The sequence below is a fragment of the Crocodylus porosus genome, unplaced genomic scaffold, assembly GCF_001723895.1.
Source record: "Crocodylus porosus isolate Cpor-Errol unplaced genomic scaffold, CroPor_comp1, whole genome shotgun sequence".
Taxonomy (NCBI): Eukaryota; Metazoa; Chordata; order Crocodylia; family Crocodylidae; genus Crocodylus; species Crocodylus porosus.
The window spans coordinates 28,258,507-28,276,238 of NW_017728913.1; the positions used below are offsets into that span (position 1 = coordinate 28,258,507).

Here is a 17,732-nt window from a genome sequence, read left to right on the forward strand (position 1 = left end):
GGTCACAGTGGATCTTGCTTGCTTGTTTCAGACCAAACAAAGTATTTCCTTTAAAGTGGAACAATACTGTTTCCATTCACTCACCTTGTCCACCCTCACCCCTCCAAATAACTCCAAACATTTTCATTTTTAAAATGTATATTTCGCTGGAAAATCAATTATTCATGCATAGGTATGAAAACTGTCTGGAATGTATCTACACTTGTACAGAAAGTGTCAAGATTTAATAAAGTAAATGGGCAGCTCAAAATGGATACTAGGTCATTAGGAATAAGCAGAGGCCATGCAGCAAAAAACAAAAGCGGGTGGAGGGAGTTATTGGCCCATGTTTTGATGCATAAAGTGAGAAGTTCTAAAAGTCAAGTGATTTAGATGTTGCAAAAGATATTTAATAAAACAATTAAAAGTTTCTTGAGTCATAAGTAAGAGAACTAGTAGAAAACAAGTAGAGTTACTCTTCAATGAGGATGAGGTTGAGATTAAAAATCTGAATCCAGACTGAAATTAAAAATCTACCAAAATCTTTGCCTCAGTTTTCAATAAAAATAATGATGGCAAAGGTTGGGAATCAAGAGGGAAGGAATAAGGTAGGAAGAGTTTTTAAAACGAATGTATAAAATGAAAATCACCACATCCAAAGTTGATACAAAACAAAAAGAGATTAATATGATTACTTTGAGAGAACCTCATTATTCCAGAATTGTGAAAGAACTGGCATACAAAATCCTTGTTAATGTAATTAGGATTTTTACATGATATATCTGGGACTGAAAGAATACAAATGTTCATAAATGTTCCCTTATACTTAAGAAGAATAAAAAAAGTGATCCAAACACCTTTTGTCAAACCTAGTGGTAAGCCATTAGAAAAAAAAATTAGGGAAGAATAATCAAAGACATGAAGTAAGTAGAAAATGGGATAAAATACAACATATATTTAACAAAGGCAGACCAGCCAGATAACACTCTTCTTTTTCTTTGGGGAAATAATTAATTTGCTAGAGAAAGGAACTGTAATTGACTGAATCTATGTAGACTTCTATAAAGCTTTGTGACATAATACCTTATGGGAAAATATTAATTCAGCTGAGGAAGACAGGACTTAATAGATGAGCTAGAGCTGGTAAAGGGCTGGTTAAAAAGGAAATGATAATACATTATGTTAACTGAAGAAGTATCAGGCTAGAGGGAGATTATTAGTGGAGTTTCTAAACAACTGGTCTTTGGACACATCTTATTAAATATTTTCATTGATGACCTGGAAACAATGAGTACAAGAGCACTAATGAAAATTGCTAATCACAACTAATGTTTAAATATCTTTTACTGTTGTCCGCATCAAACTACAGAAGTGAATTGGGAGATTATTTGGAACTGAATACCTTTGATGTCTGGAGTAACAGAACTAGGATGAAATTCAGTAGGACAAAATGTACTCAAAGACCAATAAAAATAAGTTTTACTATAAGCTGGGATTCATCAGCTGGAAACAAATCAAAGGGGACATGCTCACAATCAGAATAGTCAATCAGGTGATCATGAATGGTCTTTGATTAGAGAGTTGTGGATCCAGTGGCATTACTGAGGGTGGATCTCTTTGTCATTCAGCTGAATAAGAATAACCTGAACTGAATAAACCATCATGCATCTCTAATAATAAAATAAAAACCTGTAGAGACAATAAGCTGCTATCATAATTACTCTAATAAATCCCTGGCAATTATGACTTTCAACTATACTGCAGATGACAGAAAGTAATCCAGAGGCCCACTAGGGCCCAAAGTAGGACCAAGGACATGTTACTCCACCTCAGTTCAGCAAAGTTATCCTTGACAGAATGGGTTCTGTCGGACCCAATACCTATGGAACATCTGAAAAACAGTCCCAAATTCTCTGAGTCTCTAGAAAGACACCTATCAAAAATAACGGTAATTGGAAAAGATAAACATATAAAAGGCCCATATGGTCCATGCAAAATCTTTGATGACCTTTCTTCACCACTATGGAACCAATCAGAAGAGTAAAACTAGCTTTCTTTCTTTATCATAAAAGTAGATCAGCGTCTCTTCTTGCAGGTTAAAAAGGGAATTGAATACCCAAGAGCCCTACACCACCATTACAAAGTCACTATGTCATTCTTCTGACAGAGTCAATGGAAGTTCCTTTTAAGAGGAAGTATATTAAAAGGAAGAGACTTTTATTCTTGATAATAATAACTATCACTAACAGAATTAAGAATAATTTTGAACAGCCAGGCTAAGTACAGACATTCAAGAGGCCTGAGCCTGAACTGATTCAATCTTTGCAGGTTAGTTTAACCTGCGTAGATTGAATCAATTTGCAAGTGAACAGACATTCACTTTTGATGCCGGAAATGCAAGCATATGCCTGCAGTGACTCAGGCCAGAAGTCAGGGGGCACTAAAGCAAGCCCTCTCTTCCCTTCGGCAGTGGCCAAGGCAAGTTGTGCAGAGGGGGAGGGCATGACCAGGCCCCGGCAGGCCTAAGTATGATTGGGAGAGGTTTAAACCCCCACCCCAGCCTGCAGGGACCCCAGCCCAGGTGTACCTGGAGGGGGAGGGGGAAAATAGTCCTTGCCAGGCTTTTTAGATAGGGGAGGGAATGTGGCCAGACCCTGGCACCAAGCAGCACGAGCTGGGGCATGGTCAGACCCTCCCCCTTTATGCCATGGCAGGGGAGGAGGGGACAGCCCTGTTTGCCACGGTGGCTCCCTGACAACCCAGCCTAGCCCCAGGTGTGGGGACCTGGGAACACAGCTTCTACCCCTCCACTACCCCACAGTGGCCAGTTTCCCCACTGTGCCCTAGCACTGTGTTCCTCCAGCCTTGATTCTAGCCTGAAGCATCATCACACAGAGTCTCCACCCCACCCAAGATAAGGAAGGAAGAAAAGGGGGAGAGCCCTCTGTGACAGTCTGGGGCCCGGGTGCAGCACTGCACAGAGCTCCCCCCCACTGCAACAGCAGCAGGAGCATGGGCAGATGGTTGGCGCTGGGGGACTGAGCTGGGCTGGTCTTGTCCGCAGGCACTGCTGAGGGTGGGCATGGAAAAGCCGGCCTGGGCTGGGCCACAGGGGCGGGGCACTTCCCAGCTGGCTGCAGCTTGGGCTTCGGCTGCAGGAGCTGTGCAATGAGATTGCTCCTTGCTCCCTGTGCCTAGCGGGGGATGGAATGTCACAGAGCCACAGGCAGCTGGGAAGGGCCCTGCTGGTGGGCACAGAGGTGCCAGTGGGCCCAGAGCCTGGCAGATGCCTGCCACAGGGGATTGCGTGCCCACAACTTCTACACCACCTGCATGGAGCCTGCAACAAGCAAGCAACGTGCAGGGGTTGCAGGCACATGAGCCCCCATAGCAGGTGGCTGCCAGGCTCCGGGCCTGCCACCACCTCCAAGCCAGCTCGGGCAGCCACAGGCACATTGTGCATGGCCAGTCTAGCTGCCAAGGTGCCTGCCCACAGCTGCAATGAAGTTGCCTCTGTGCCACTGCCTGGCCAACCGCCACCCATGCATACTGGGTTGGGCTGTCACAGAGCCTCAGCTGGCCAGGAAGGGCCCTGTCTCCACAGCCCAGCCCAGTTTGCTCCTGGTTTCCTACACCCAGGCTGAGCCAAGCCAAACTGTCAGAGAGCTGCTGAGACAGCACCACACAGACCGGTGGGGGGGAAAGACCCTGAGTGGGTCTGCTCTTCCCTGGTCAGGCAGCCCCTGGCTGTAGTCCCCTGGGCATGAGGATGGGGGGGACCCCTTCCTGCCCCCTTCACTTTAGGGGGCCACATTGGGCTGGCATCTGGCTATGGCCCTGCCTCTGCTCTGGCTAGAGAGCAGAGGCAGGGGCCAACCTGCTGTCTGAAGCAGGGAGCACAGCCCAGCTCAGGGCTGAAAAGCATGCTTGTATGCTGGGGGACTGTGATTTAACTTAAACCAGGAGGGGGTCTGGGACAGAAGTTCCGCAAACCGGTTTGACCCAAATCATTTAAGTCTAATGCTACATTCAACCAGGTTATCTTAAACCAGTTTGGGCCATCACTTAAACCGGTTTATGTGTAACTTCTGTCCCTAGCCCCAGTGACTTGGGGCCTATCAAATTCATGGCAGAAGTGGGCTGCTCAGCAGCTCCTTTAATCTTGCAGGCTTCCCTGTGCACCTGTCCTCCCATTTCTGATTGGCTGAGGGGCCCCAGTGGCCCTGCTGCTTGCTGCTGACTATGTGGGAGGCAAAAACAGCACCATATTTAAAACCATGGATTTTGCCCCTCTGCCAATCAGGAGTGAGTTGTGAGGCCCTCCACCAGTACGCAGGGAGAGGGGGGCACTTGCAAGATTAAAGGGGGTGCCACAAATTTGGCAGGTCCCTACCAATGACTGCTCCATAACATGCCAACTTATGCAAAAAATAAGGTGGTGATTTAAACTGAATCAATATTTCTTTTCAAGGCAGAGATAAAATTCTTTATTAATGAGATTATTCTGCCAACATTCTTCTCCGGCCCTCACCTCTATGCTATGAGGGCTTTCTCCACATGTTTGATATTAAAAGTTCTTCTGGTATCTATGTGGAATAGACTGAAACTATTACAAAGACCATCCATCTCCATGTTTCATTTGTAAAACACCACTGAGGAGTTTTAGTTTCCTACCCTACAGCCACAAAGTGAAGCATCAGGCTCCGTGCAGTTCAGGGGATGTGCAGGCAGACTGTGCCGGCAGCCCGGGAAAGCAGGCTCCAGAGAAGAAAAAAAGAAAAGCAGTGATCCTGATCCCTGCCCCCACCCCCCACCCCCTTGGAGCCTGCCTGCCTGTGTGGGGCCCCGTGCTTCCCTCTGTGGCTGTGGTACCCCTCAGGGCTGCTCAAGCCAGGTGCCTGAGAGCAGGTGCCGCCTCGGGGAGGGAGGCTACTGCTGCAGAAGAAAGCACCAGCCCCCACCACAGCTCAGGGACTGCTTTGTCCACCAGGAGCTCGCTCTCTCCTCCCCACTGCTGGAGAGGCAGGTAAGGATCGGGCTCTGACATGGGTGTATACAACACGGGGGTTTACTTCATCCTAAATTGAAACAGCACTTTTAAAAAAACACTGCTTCAATTTAGGGAGAATTAAACCTGTGTGTCATCTACAAATGCCCTAAAGTAAAAAATGAGGGAGACCAAATTATTTTGGCCACCTAAAAACCTGATTTGCTATGTTTTTTTAACCTCTTATGTATATCTGATAGACTTTAGATGGCAAAATAACGTGAGGCTGTTTTTTACAATGCTACTATATTCACCTAGCATCATATTTGAAAAAAAAAGAACAAGAAAGTATATTTTTGCTTGTTGACATTAGACCAGCTCCTATATTTTTCCTTTTTTTAATACAACCCATAAGCACTTCCTCTGTAAGGAAGAAAGGGAATTGCATATATTACAATTCTGCTTCATAGCAAATATCCTGTTTTGGGATTCTTACCTACCTAATCATTACTGCTCGGAGTTGAAAGAAACATATACTTGTGCTTATATTTATAGTGGAACCTGTTAATACTCTTTGTTTCTAGTATGACACAATATTTTTTCAACAAAACTAATATTTTGGGTTATTTTCTGGGAAAGTTCTTATTTACTCACTCCCTGACTGAAAAATTCAAAGAAACATCAGTTAAAGTTCAGGGTGATGTAGCACCCTAAGTAAATGCTTCATGTGCATATTCCCTGAGAGTAGGTACCAAATCTTTTTAGTGCATGAGGAATCCATTTGTGACTGTGCTGCAACCCAAGAAAGAGAATTCACAGTTAGCACAGTTTTCTTCTAAATAGAATAATGTATACAAAATAATGTATTTTTGAAAGCCATCACTTAATGGTAGATCCATGTGCAGTAATTTTAAATAAATGTATTTTATATATAATCATTAGGAACTTTATAATTAATACAAAGCTCTAAATCTACACCTAACATTCTAGCAACCTGGAAGAAAAAATGTCCTAGAGTCAAATGACTGTTAAATTTATTTCAGATGCGTTTATGTCCATTTTAAAGTATTTTCTTGCCCTATTCTCCTAAATGTTATTGTAGGAGATAAAATTATTAGAAGCAGCTTGGAGATGGATGCATTTAGTCATATGAAACAAATCTTTTCTTTTGTATAAGATTGACAATTGTGTGATCAAGCCAAACACAGCACCTACAAAAAATAAAACAAATCACGTCCTTTTTCAGGAAGTGTATTAAAAGGGAAATTAAATATTTGTACTGAGGAAGTAATTTAGTTCTTGCAGATATCTTATATATCTAAGAGCGTGTTATAATACAATAGACCAAAAAAAAGGCCAAAGGTAAGTGTGTTCTTAAAAAAATAACTGGCTTTACTGTTATAAACCTGTCCAAAGGGCACCCCCAGAACCCCAAGTTTTCCCCACTGTCCCACTGCTTGTCGTAAGAAGCAGACTGAGGTTTGACCTAGGAGAACTCCTTATCCTCACAAGGCTCAGCTCCTTTGCCCTTTTACTGAACCTCACAGCTGCAGCAGGGGAATTTATGCTAGCTCCAACTGGCCTTCCCTTTGGGTTGTGAAAGAAATTTTAGATCCCTCCTTCCAAAGAATAGGCTAGGCTGAAATGTCACTTTCCCAGAGATCATTTTTTCCACAGGCAGTCAGTAGAGAGAGAAAAAGAAACCCAAAAGGATTTATTATGTAGAAGAAAATAATTATATGAGCAAAACTGACTATAGATTTGAAGACAATAAAAAGACAGGTATAGTTTTTTTACCCTCTCACCTAGCTACACTTTAGCACTTTATCCTAACTCTTTTAATTGTACGGTATATGTTTCAGTTTTGAAAGGTAATATTGTTTGAATATTATCCTGTTATACAGCCTCAGTTCATTAGTGTGAACTGTCATTGTCCTGAATATGTAGGAAAGCATGACACAAGGTATGTGTTTTAACAAGCCTCCGTTTTTTTAACAACTCATATGAGAACAATGTAGCGCATAGCACGTAGAGGACAGAACTTTGCTCCTTCTTGCAGGATGATTGTAGTCAGTCTACCACACTTGGTCTCACAGACCATTTCTGGAACGCCCCCCCCCCCCCTCCACATGCAGGGGTTAGAAGTCAGAGAAAAGTCAGTTTTCTTCTTGATGTATAAGACATTAAGAGCCCGGTCTCCTTTAGCAGATGCCTTCCCCTAAAATCCACTCCTAACTCTCCTTTATTATGGGAACAACCCCCTACCAAAGAGGGTACTGTATATCTGCCAAGTACTGATAATTTGGATCTTACCCACTCTTTTGACCACTGAATTTCTGGGCACTGCAAGTAAAGGAAAAAAAAAAACCCATCTTGCCTTGGTCAATTTTGACAGCAAGAGAAAAAATTCTCAAAAAGGTAGTTAACAAGGTGCCAACAGCAGAACCACAAGTTTCTAGGAATCTCAGTGATGGAAATAACTTGTCTGCCATGCAATACGAGGTAGACCATAGGGAAGACCTATATGTCAACCTCTCTTGTGTGGGGAGGCACTGGACTTCATGAGGACTCCTGCTTCAAACTCTCCTCTAGCTACTTTCTCTCCCCCAAACCAGGAAACATTGCTCTGATGAAAATAAAATACTTTAAAAAAATTCTTATTTATTTCAGAAAACTGCATCCATTCACATAAGTGGCTCCCAGTTTCTTGCAAAAACTGGAAGTTAGCTAGTTTCCTGCTACTTAGAATGTTACCCACAGTCTCTAAGGCTACCATGAGAAACCATGTTACAAAAAAGCAAAATACATTGTAGTATATTTTGGTGACACATTTAACACTTGGTGTTACTTCAAAGCACATGAGGAGCATGATGCCTTCCATGTTACAAACCAAACTCTACTCAGATACATAGTGTAAACCTGGTGACCTCAGATGAAACTATACGTGCCTGTCTGCCTCCCGGATTTTACCCTGTAAACTTAGCCTTGGTAATCCTTATTATGTGGTATCAGAGTACTTCCATGCAACAATGGTCCACAAATGCTATAATCCATAACTGATACAATGCAGTTAATATACCTCTCCATGGACAGTTGTAAATTCCAGGCACAACATCCTAGATAAGTAATGGCTTGTGATAAAATGCAGTGAATCAAAAAAAAAACCAAAACAACTTAATATATGCAAAACACGGGAATGGAAACCAAACTACATCCAAATGGACACCTTAGCAGTGACAGGACTGCCAGAGAAGTAAGAGCCCTTGGAATGAAAACACAAAGTAGCTCAGACCACTGCAGAAGCAAGTGTTTGTAGAATAGGGCCAAAATCACCCCTGCCTGCATACTACTATAAACCAGCACTATGGGCTGGGCAGTACTGTGGTCAACATCAGCTGTCCTTAACCCTAATGGATGTAGAGCACTGGCAATCTATTATGGCTGCTACCAGCAGTCTGTTGTACCACTGAACATGAGCTTCCCATTTCTTTTTCTTTTTTTTTTTTTTAAGATCTGCACCAAGCCAGACTGGAAATCTCTTATTAATCCTTGCAGAAATATCTAGATAGCTTTAATACTCTCATCATTCCACATTAAAAAATAAAATTCCTGTGAGAAACAATGCTTTTCTCTTATTTTCTTTGTCCCATGCCAGATTCAAAAACTACTCCTCTTTTGTGGTATTATAATTTACAATCAGAAAATGACAAATTTCAGGCCAAAAGCAAATACATTTATGTCCTCTGAATAGCCTGTTGCAGGGTATATGGCTCAGGGGCTGCAGCCCAGCTGCAGACAGTTGAAAGGCAACTGCCTGCCTGCCTGCCTGCTGAGGAGGACTGGGCCAACTGATGGGGATGACTGGATCACCCATAGAAAGTTAAAAGCTCTCAGTGAGGGGTGAGAGAGAGAGAGAACCAGAGTGAGAGCGAGGGCTGCTGAGGAGGCTTCACAGAGTTTGAATTGCCTTCTCAGAGTCTGGAAAAGGATTGTATGGTGTGACTTAATCCTTTTTTGCTTATGTATTTGTTTGCTTTGCAATTATGTTGTTTCCTGTGGAGACAAGTTTGACCCAAGGAATATGAAACTGTGCTGCAAAAAGTGACAACCAGCCATATGAAGAACCCAGTCTAATTCATAAACTGAAGAGAAATAAAGGAACATGACAAACAAGAGGAGCTTCTACAGTTCAATACATTTAAGCTTTCTTCAGTTAATCAGAGTGCTCTTGCCACTAATTTATTTCAGTGCCCACATCACTGCATTGGCAAGCTGGTGAAAGAAGACCATTAATTAATCAGATTTCTTCCCCAAGCAGTATCAAATCTTCCCTGAGAACATGCTGTCACTATTGGTTCTAGTAGGGCTGCTCTGCAGCAGCTCACTGAACAGGTCCTTGTTCCTGTGGCTGCTACTTTGCAATTCAAAATCTAAGCTTTCATGTTTTTGTTTTGTTTTTAAAGACACCTAAATCTCTAGCTCTTATGATTATGAACAAAATCCTTAAAATGTGGGCTCAGTGTACATTGAGGTACTTACACTGGCTTCAATCTATTTATAGTATGAAACCATCTCTGAGAGAAGCATGAGCCATCCCAATGCATTTCATTTAGATGTTGGCGCTGAAGCCTAATTATATCATTATGAACATAAATGCACTTCAGTATTTCACTGATGATTATGCCACACAAGAAAGAGAGAGGAATGCACATCCGATTAAAATCTGTATAACGCGCTGTGACTGAAGTCTCTTTTAGGCATTGAAAGTGGGCAAAGTTTAAGATTTTGGGAGGGCTAAAGGGGCTACTACCACTTAAGAGAGAACCTTCCTCAGCTGTCTTACTCAGAAAAGCTGTTACACAGAAACTCAGAAGAAGTATTCATGCTGAAATTTTAGGTGACTGAATCATAACTGGTGCATCAGCACAGAGGGAGTCTCACAGAGCTTGAACCGGCTAGGTAATATAGAAATTGTACTGAAAAAGTGTTTCCCCTCTATAACCTGAAGTTCACTTTATATTGAAATGCATATCTGGAATTAAAAGAAATCCATAGCTGCTCTTGGGACTATTCTACAACAGTGGGATCCAGCACTCTTTCTGCTGGACTGATACTGCGTCTTAAGTCTAGAGCTACTCTGTGTCCTCTTTTAAATTCAGATGACATCACTTCCATCTGGCACATGTCCCCTTTTATAGGAAATATAAGCCATGGGGCAGAATGTAAGACAGTACCTAGTAAAGATCTTGCCACCAAAATTTGTGGAGCAATCAAAGACTGTGAAGAAAAGGCTCATTTATGCAAATAAGAAAATCTGACTGAATACTGCAAATGGGGTATGAATGATATGTTGGATAAAACAGCATTGCCTCTAAGGAACTGAGTTTAAAGTCTTAGATGAAAAAACTCTTGATTTCCAGTCCTTCTCTGTTACCATATGGCCTTGGAGAAGTGAATTTATGTTAAAAGAGGAAAAAATAACATACCTACTTCACAGGACTGTTGTAAGGCTTTATCAGGTAACTTTTATACAGTACTTTGAAAATGTAAAATGATATACAAGAGCTAATTGCTATTCTTCATATTTATAGTTACTTTCACTTTTAAATACTTGTCTAAACCAATAACCCTTCTGAAAATCAGACATCACTAGTAAAGCAACTGAAACAGTGATGCAGTAAGGAACCATTTTTCTTGTAATGTGATATTCTGACTACTGTTGCTCTTTCTGCAGAAAAAAAGTCTGCTTTTGGAAGAGTTAAGTAATTAATGAAATGCATTAACATAAAGCAAAGTATGGAATCATTCTGCTTATGCAGCACTTTTTATCTTGAAGCACTTAAATATCAGATTTTAAAAATTAATTAAACTTCATGACATCCTGCTGAGGTAGCAGAGAAACCTAAATGAAGCATTGTGCTGATTTAGAAACTGAGGCACAAATGCTGCTCAAGACCTACTAGCTGAGTTTACTGCACTATGCATCTTTCTTTTACAGCATGACTGCATGCTCAGGGCAAGCACCAAAACAGTGGACTGAGACAAGACACTCAATGGTTCTAGGGTTCAAGTTAAAAAAATCATTTTCATTATAAAACTAGATTTGTTGTTGATCTGTGTAAATGAAATACAGTTTTCATGGATGAAAAATAAATCACCAAAACATTTGACAACAACAATAATTATAATACTTGTATTTTTCACATACCACATGACCTCAAAAAAGACACACACTTTGTTTTTAGAGGGCAGAATGGAGGAAAAAGACTTTTTCCAGAATCATGCCCTAGAGCTGGCGTTTTCATGGAGAGGCTGTTGCAAAATGGCTGTTAGCTTCTCTCAACTGGCAAGCTGGGAGCAAGCTATGAAAGGGTTAACACTGGATTCTCCCCCTCCCTGCTTGTTTGCTGAGACAGAAGCTGGTTGCCATTTTGCAACACAGCATTTCCGTGCTTCTATTCCAGCAAAGAAAATGTATACTAAAATTTTGGACAGCTGATTGGGGCGGGCCAGCAGAGAGGAGGGGAATATGCATGTGGTATGAGGGTAAATACGATAGCAGTTCTAGTTACAGCAGCAGCACCTAGTTATAATTCCTCCCTTCAAGCATGGTCCCTATTGTGCTAGAACCTATACAAACAGGGTGGTGGACAGTCCCAACACCAGCACTCTTATAAAACACTTGAGCTCTTAGGCAAGACAGAAAAAGAACAAGGGAAAGGGACACAGCATATAAATATGTAGCTCAGACTACAAACTTCACTGACAAATATCACTCATTAACTTCTGGAAAGCTGACTTGTTAATTCTTGACAAAATTTCACCATGTTCAAAGTGATGCTCATTGCAGAAATGCTAGTATGTCACTGCCCATGGGAATGCTGGTCCTCAGTATCCTCAAAAGGATTTTTGCCACTAAAAGCAGCAGCTCAGATGAAAACGAAATTGAAGGGACAGGAGGCAGGCACATGCATATGCAGGAGGGCATGAGAAAAAGAGAGGTGGAGTTGCTTTGCGGCTTTCCCAGAAGAACCTTCTAAATACCATACAAGAACTGAAAAATCCCTTTGCATGCTCTTAAACGAATCTTGGTATTTAAAACACAGTCTGGATGTGCTGTTTGAAGACTCTTCATAATAATACTGTGCTTTAAAGTATTTTTAAAAAATCATTAAAAACATAAATTTACAAAATCACATTAACAATATCCCTGAAACGTCACATACTTTATCTCTCTGGGTAGTACCTGAATGATATTTTTGGCTACTGAGAGTACTTCTCACAATAATATACTAACAGAATGTGTCAGGGGAAGTGATGGAGCACAGGTCTGGAGGATGAGGGCAGGAGGGTCTATAGCTTACCATAGCAATGACTGCTGCTCCAGCTCCAGCAAGTGCCACAATGAACAAATGGAATGTCATATTTAGCTGCAAAAGGGCACAAAGAAAGCAAGTGTCATGGAAAGTCCTTTCCACAGAAACTAAACAAAAAATTGCAGACCCAGAAAAGTACATTAGACATTTCTCTCTTGGGTGCTGCCACACTTGAAAATCAGGTGCCTAACCTCAGTAGTGTGTTTCAGGGAAATAACTTTAGGTGCCTACATTCTGTATACAACGGGAAGAAATAGGTGCCTATGAATGGTGAGTCACAACATGCCACATGCCAGGCTGCCTAAAGCTAATCAGTGCTGAACAGAGCAACATATATTGAACAATCTCACCGTTGTCTGGAGACTTCATCCTCTTGTGATCCAGAGTCTGGAGCCCTCTTCTGAGGGCAGTTGTTTATTTGAGAAGGGATAAGGGTTCCTCCTTCCCCCCCAACATTTTTTTTTATAACAGCCCAGGCCTAAGTAGAGGGAAAACTGGTCCAAGGCTCTCCTCAGCTTGAGAGGATTCAAACTCACATTCTCTCTCCACCCAGAAGATTTCCCTAACCACCAGATAATAGTTTGGGTGAATGGTCTAATCCTCCACTCCTTATGAAGTTGATCTATAGTGTGGCCAAGAATGCAAAGCTCGTAAGCCACAGAGATGCAAACAAGCTACTGGTTAGGACACTCACTTGGAAAAAAGTCTGCTCACAGGATCCCTTGAGTTTTTATCTAATGACTAAGGTAAAATGCATGAGCTGTCTTAGAAGTAACTCTGCAACCCATGTCTCCCCAGCTGAGTGACTGCCTCTAGGGTACAGAGTCAGGCTCCTTCTCACTTGCTTTCCTCCTGGCACTATATGGCTCTTGCTTTCTTAGCTAATGACTGTCCCAGGCTGAGCCAGAGAGTTGTAGAAATTACACAGCTCAGACTAATCAATAGCCTGGTGGGCAGAGCAATCAGCTGGGGCAGGGAAGAAAAGGGATAGTGAAAAGGGGAAGGCAGATTTGAATCTCCTCTGGCTGTGGAAAGCTTGTGTGTACAATTTAAGGTTAATTCAGGCAGTGTTCCACTTCAGATCTGGGTTGCAACACAGTTTAAATGGGAACAAGGTACCCAGCTGCTCCAAACAACATGCTTCTTTGCATGTGCTGAAGCTTAAGTTTGTGTGCCTTGAGAACTTAACAGCTCCAAATTGTAGGTGCCAAATAAATTTGTGGGCCTAATGGGTTTTACAGCCACTAGAATGCTTGTTTCCTGGATTATTGGGTGCAGGTGCATAATTTCTGCCTATGTTATGTTTCATCTAAGGCGCCTACCTCAGAATCCTACCACAAATGACTACTTTCCTGGTGCCATCATTCTGCAGATATTAATGATTCAATATTTTCCACCAGTTTCACCTCTGTCACAAGAGGGCATGCTGTATGTAGGTATGAAATGATGCTGCATTTATTTTCAGTTTATATCATCTACCAATTTTTAGTAATTCTTTCCAACTGCAGACAGTTTTTATAGCTGTAGCAACCAGTAACTAAGAGCACTTATACCCAAGGTTTAATCACAGCCACAAAGAATCCAATGGCAAAACTCTCACTGACTTCAGTCGGGAACAGGATTATACCTACTGTGATCACACATGGAGAATTTATTTTGTTGCATCTAATTGTTTTCCTTGGCCAAACATGTTAAAAAAAAACACTCAGACTGCAGTATATGGCTTTTTAAATAAAGAAACAAGCCATGACAGATGGCATAACTACTTCAAAACTACTATAGGTTGTTCTCTTCAACCATATTACAATCTTGCCCAGTGAGTTTAAAAACACTGCTATTCCCTCACAACCATCTCTGCAATTTCCTTGTACTCTTCAAGAAATAGTAATATTACTGATTCTACTTATTTTCTTCTAACCACAAAGTTTGTGCATTAGCCCTCAATATAATCTCAAATTTAAAAAAATAAGAAAGTCCAATGGAATCCTTTGTATAATACCCCTAAATCAAAATGTAATTACTAAAGTAATGACCAAAAAAAAAAGTGCAGACTGATTTTGTTTTCTAGGAAAAGGAATCATGATTACATTTCTCCTTTGTGCCTCCCATCTATCAGTGTGCTTAACCTTAAAGAGTTAAATGTCATAGGAAAACTTATGTGCCACTTGCTTCTTAATACAGCATGTTATAGATTTGACAGAAACCTTATCACATTCACTCACCTCAGTAGATTCACACATCCTCAAGAAATTTTCAGACATAGTGCAAATCTTCTTTTCCTCTCCAATAGTTACAATTCCTGAAACAGATTAAATACTCTGAATGCTAAATGTATTGAATATTTGATAGCTTTTTCATACAAGTTGGGTAGCTGTGGAATCCAAATTCTTGAATATCATCAGAATATTTACATAACAATAAAACTAATCTGGCATACCTTCAAACTGCCTGTTTTTGTTGCCACAAGGCTAATATATTATCCATTTGGTGGCAGTTTAAATGGAAGCAACACAAACAATCAGTCCTCAAGCCATTTAAAAAATATGATAAATTCCAAATTCAATATTTCGATATTAGACTAAAATTTGTAACCAGGGTTTTCACTTGGCTTTTTGGAACACATAAATATTCTTTATCCCTGTGCTAAGAAATGTGATAAGGTCACAATCCAAATTTGTTTGTCTTGTGCAAAGCTTCTTTTAGAAGCTATAAAAGTATATTACCCAGAAGTATGCTTAATCATCTGGTGATAATGAAAGCAACTGCTGTCAGTAAGGGGAAGAAGTTTCTGTATTGTTCACTCTCGCACATAATCAGATATTAAATCATAGACTAGCCTGATGAAAACTGCTACACAGATTACTTTGGAAAACAATAATGCTGTTCTTTTTACTAGAGAATCAGTGGGGTTCATGTAGCTGGAAATGGTAAATAAAATAGATTATGCATTCCCTTTCTGTCTCTCTCTATAATGAACTATAGATACACCTTAACAAAATAAAAACCACAGAAAGCATTTCAAAAGAATTTTTTTTACTAGACCTGTGAAAATAACTGCTAGTTGGTAAAAAATTATGTGGATCAACCCAAAGAACAGAAAAAAAAATGTTCTGATAGAAATGTGTGGTTCAACACGAACTAAAATGATTTATTTCCATCAATTGTTTAATGACAACAACAAGAAAAAAACAAGGAAATGAAAGACCAGATTAACTAAACTTCCAGAAAAGGAGATGCTGCTTCTTTTTCTTACCCAATATCCAAAAGGTTTGGGTATTCACCTAAGCTATAGGACACCTGTATTCTGCATGACAGCACCTGAACCATTGTCACCTACCTCTCAGGTAGGTGTAAACTAACTACCAGACAAGAAGATTTTTGAGATTCCTTGCTCTTAAGAATGTTCCAATTTGCATGGACATTGAACTTAAATATTCACTGAACCAGAAAGGCAATGGTTCTGAAAGACCTGCCTGCAAATCCCATCTCTGAATCAGGCAGAGAACAGACTGAAATTGGGTCTTGTAGGGCACAGACAAAAGTAAGTTTTTGCCCAATCTGGTCACAGAAAGCAGTTTATTGCCATGACCAACACAAGTGCACAGCAGCAGACTGCTTCCAAAAGGGCCAATCAGGTGAAAATCTGAACCCTAACTGCATGAGGGGTCAGATGAAGAAGCTGTTTCAAAATAAAGCATCTTCTATAACTTCTGTCTGCACTGCCTCCCCGCCTTGAGCTGTTTTCAGAAAGCAAGAGTAGAAAGGGAGAGGAGGGAATTTGGTCTGGGGTTTTTTCAGCCCCCACTGGAGGGTGGGATGGGGGTATCGGAGCCCCTCCTAGCTGAGGTGGGGGAGGGGTTCCAATTCACCCACCCCACCGCTCCAGTGCTGGCTGGGGATCCCCTAAAATAAGTTCCCTCTGCACCTTTTGCCCACTCTCATTCTGAAACAGGGACAGTCTGGGAGAGAAGAGGGGCCCTTGCTAAGGGAAACCAGCTACAGGCTTCCAGCCAGCAGTTAAATTCCCATCCCCCCTTGAACCAAGAGTGAACTTCTGTTTGGTTTGGGGGATCCTTGCAATTCAGAATGATTCTTGCCAAGTGTTCTCAGTTACAGTGGGGAGCTGAACATCTGTCTGTGTCCATTGACTGCTCCAACTATCAGAACAAAGAGGCATTATGTGCCTCATTAAGCACGCACACGGCGCATCAACACGTTGCCCTACAGCAACGTAGTGACATGCTACATCGCCATATAGCTCACTACTGTGATGTAGCAATCACATGAGTCTACAGGTGATTGGCAACCACATCACCTTAGTGGCATGCTCCCCCAGTATAGTGTGCCACTATGGTGACGTAGCGGCAAAATCTAACCATGTGCAGCATACATGGTGCAGTACAAGCAGTTATTGTGCTGTGCTTTATTACTTCCAAGAGCAAGCAGTAAAGCATGGCACCATAGTAACATCACTGTTCAGCGACATGTAAGTACAGTCACAATGTCTAAGAGTTCCAACTGGAGAACTGAAAAGAGACTCAAGCGCAGAAGCCCACCTAGCCTGGTAGTTAGGTGCTCTTCTAAGCGGTAATTTATGTGGATTCAAACCCCTGCAGAAAGCACTGAACATAAGACTTCCACATCCAGGAGGAATGTTCTAGCTACTTGGTAAAAGCTGGGCAGCAGCACCTCTTCTATTGTCTTCCATTTCATTTGCTTTTATTAGCAGTGCCAAAACTAAATATTTCGGAAAAGTTTGTTTTAGAAAACTTTATATTTTGGTATTTTCAATGTGTTTTGCTAATCAGTTTGGCAAAGTTGGCTCAAATTCATAAGTTTTTACACCAGATTTTGATGAATAAATGATTTTGCCCAGCTCTATTTAAATCCTGTTATATTGCTTATCTCTTGGGTAGTAAACACATATTAGATGCTATAAGAGCCACAAATACAAAAAAGATCCTGCTAAATCTCAAGCCCATTTCTTCCAGACCAGGACACAAGCCTGTATTTTGGAAAGAACTCTTTTTCCTGCTCTAGTTCAGTTCAGTTAATAGACAGATAAAAAAAGGTAGAGAAAGAAGCTTAGAATTGACTATACAGAGAGAGTCCAGTGTCTCATGTAAGCAGCGGAAACTTTATTATTGCAAGCCATGCCCTTGTCTTCTCCCAAAGGAAAAGGAGATATACTTCAGGACACTGCAATCATTTTAAAGTTCTGCTTCTCATCTCTGATTTGACATCTGCAGATACTAGACCTGCATCTGCATCACCAATTGCCTACTTATTACAAACTTAACTTTTCGACATAACTGAAATTCTTCAACCCCTTTACTATACGTTTCTGTTCAGTGAACTTCCCTCCAGTTTGTCACCTGCTTTATGGTAAT

General features: G+C 41.2%; 1 protein-coding gene across 5 annotated transcripts in view; it reads right to left on the bottom strand.

Moving 5' to 3' along the window:
- GPM6A (glycoprotein M6A) overlaps positions 1–17,732 on the bottom strand; it is a 382,272-nt gene that overhangs the window by 3,150 nt on the left and 361,390 nt on the right. For all 5 annotated transcript variants that reach the window (XM_019534632.1, XM_019534634.1, XM_019534631.1 and 2 more), the window contains 2 exons: positions 14,565–14,641; positions 12,331–12,396 (listed from right to left, as the gene is read on the bottom strand). In XM_019534632.1, coding sequence (XP_019390177.1) covers positions 12,331–12,396; positions 14,565–14,641 — 143 coding nt within the window. The remainder of the gene's footprint in view (positions 1–12,330; positions 12,397–14,564; positions 14,642–17,732) is intronic.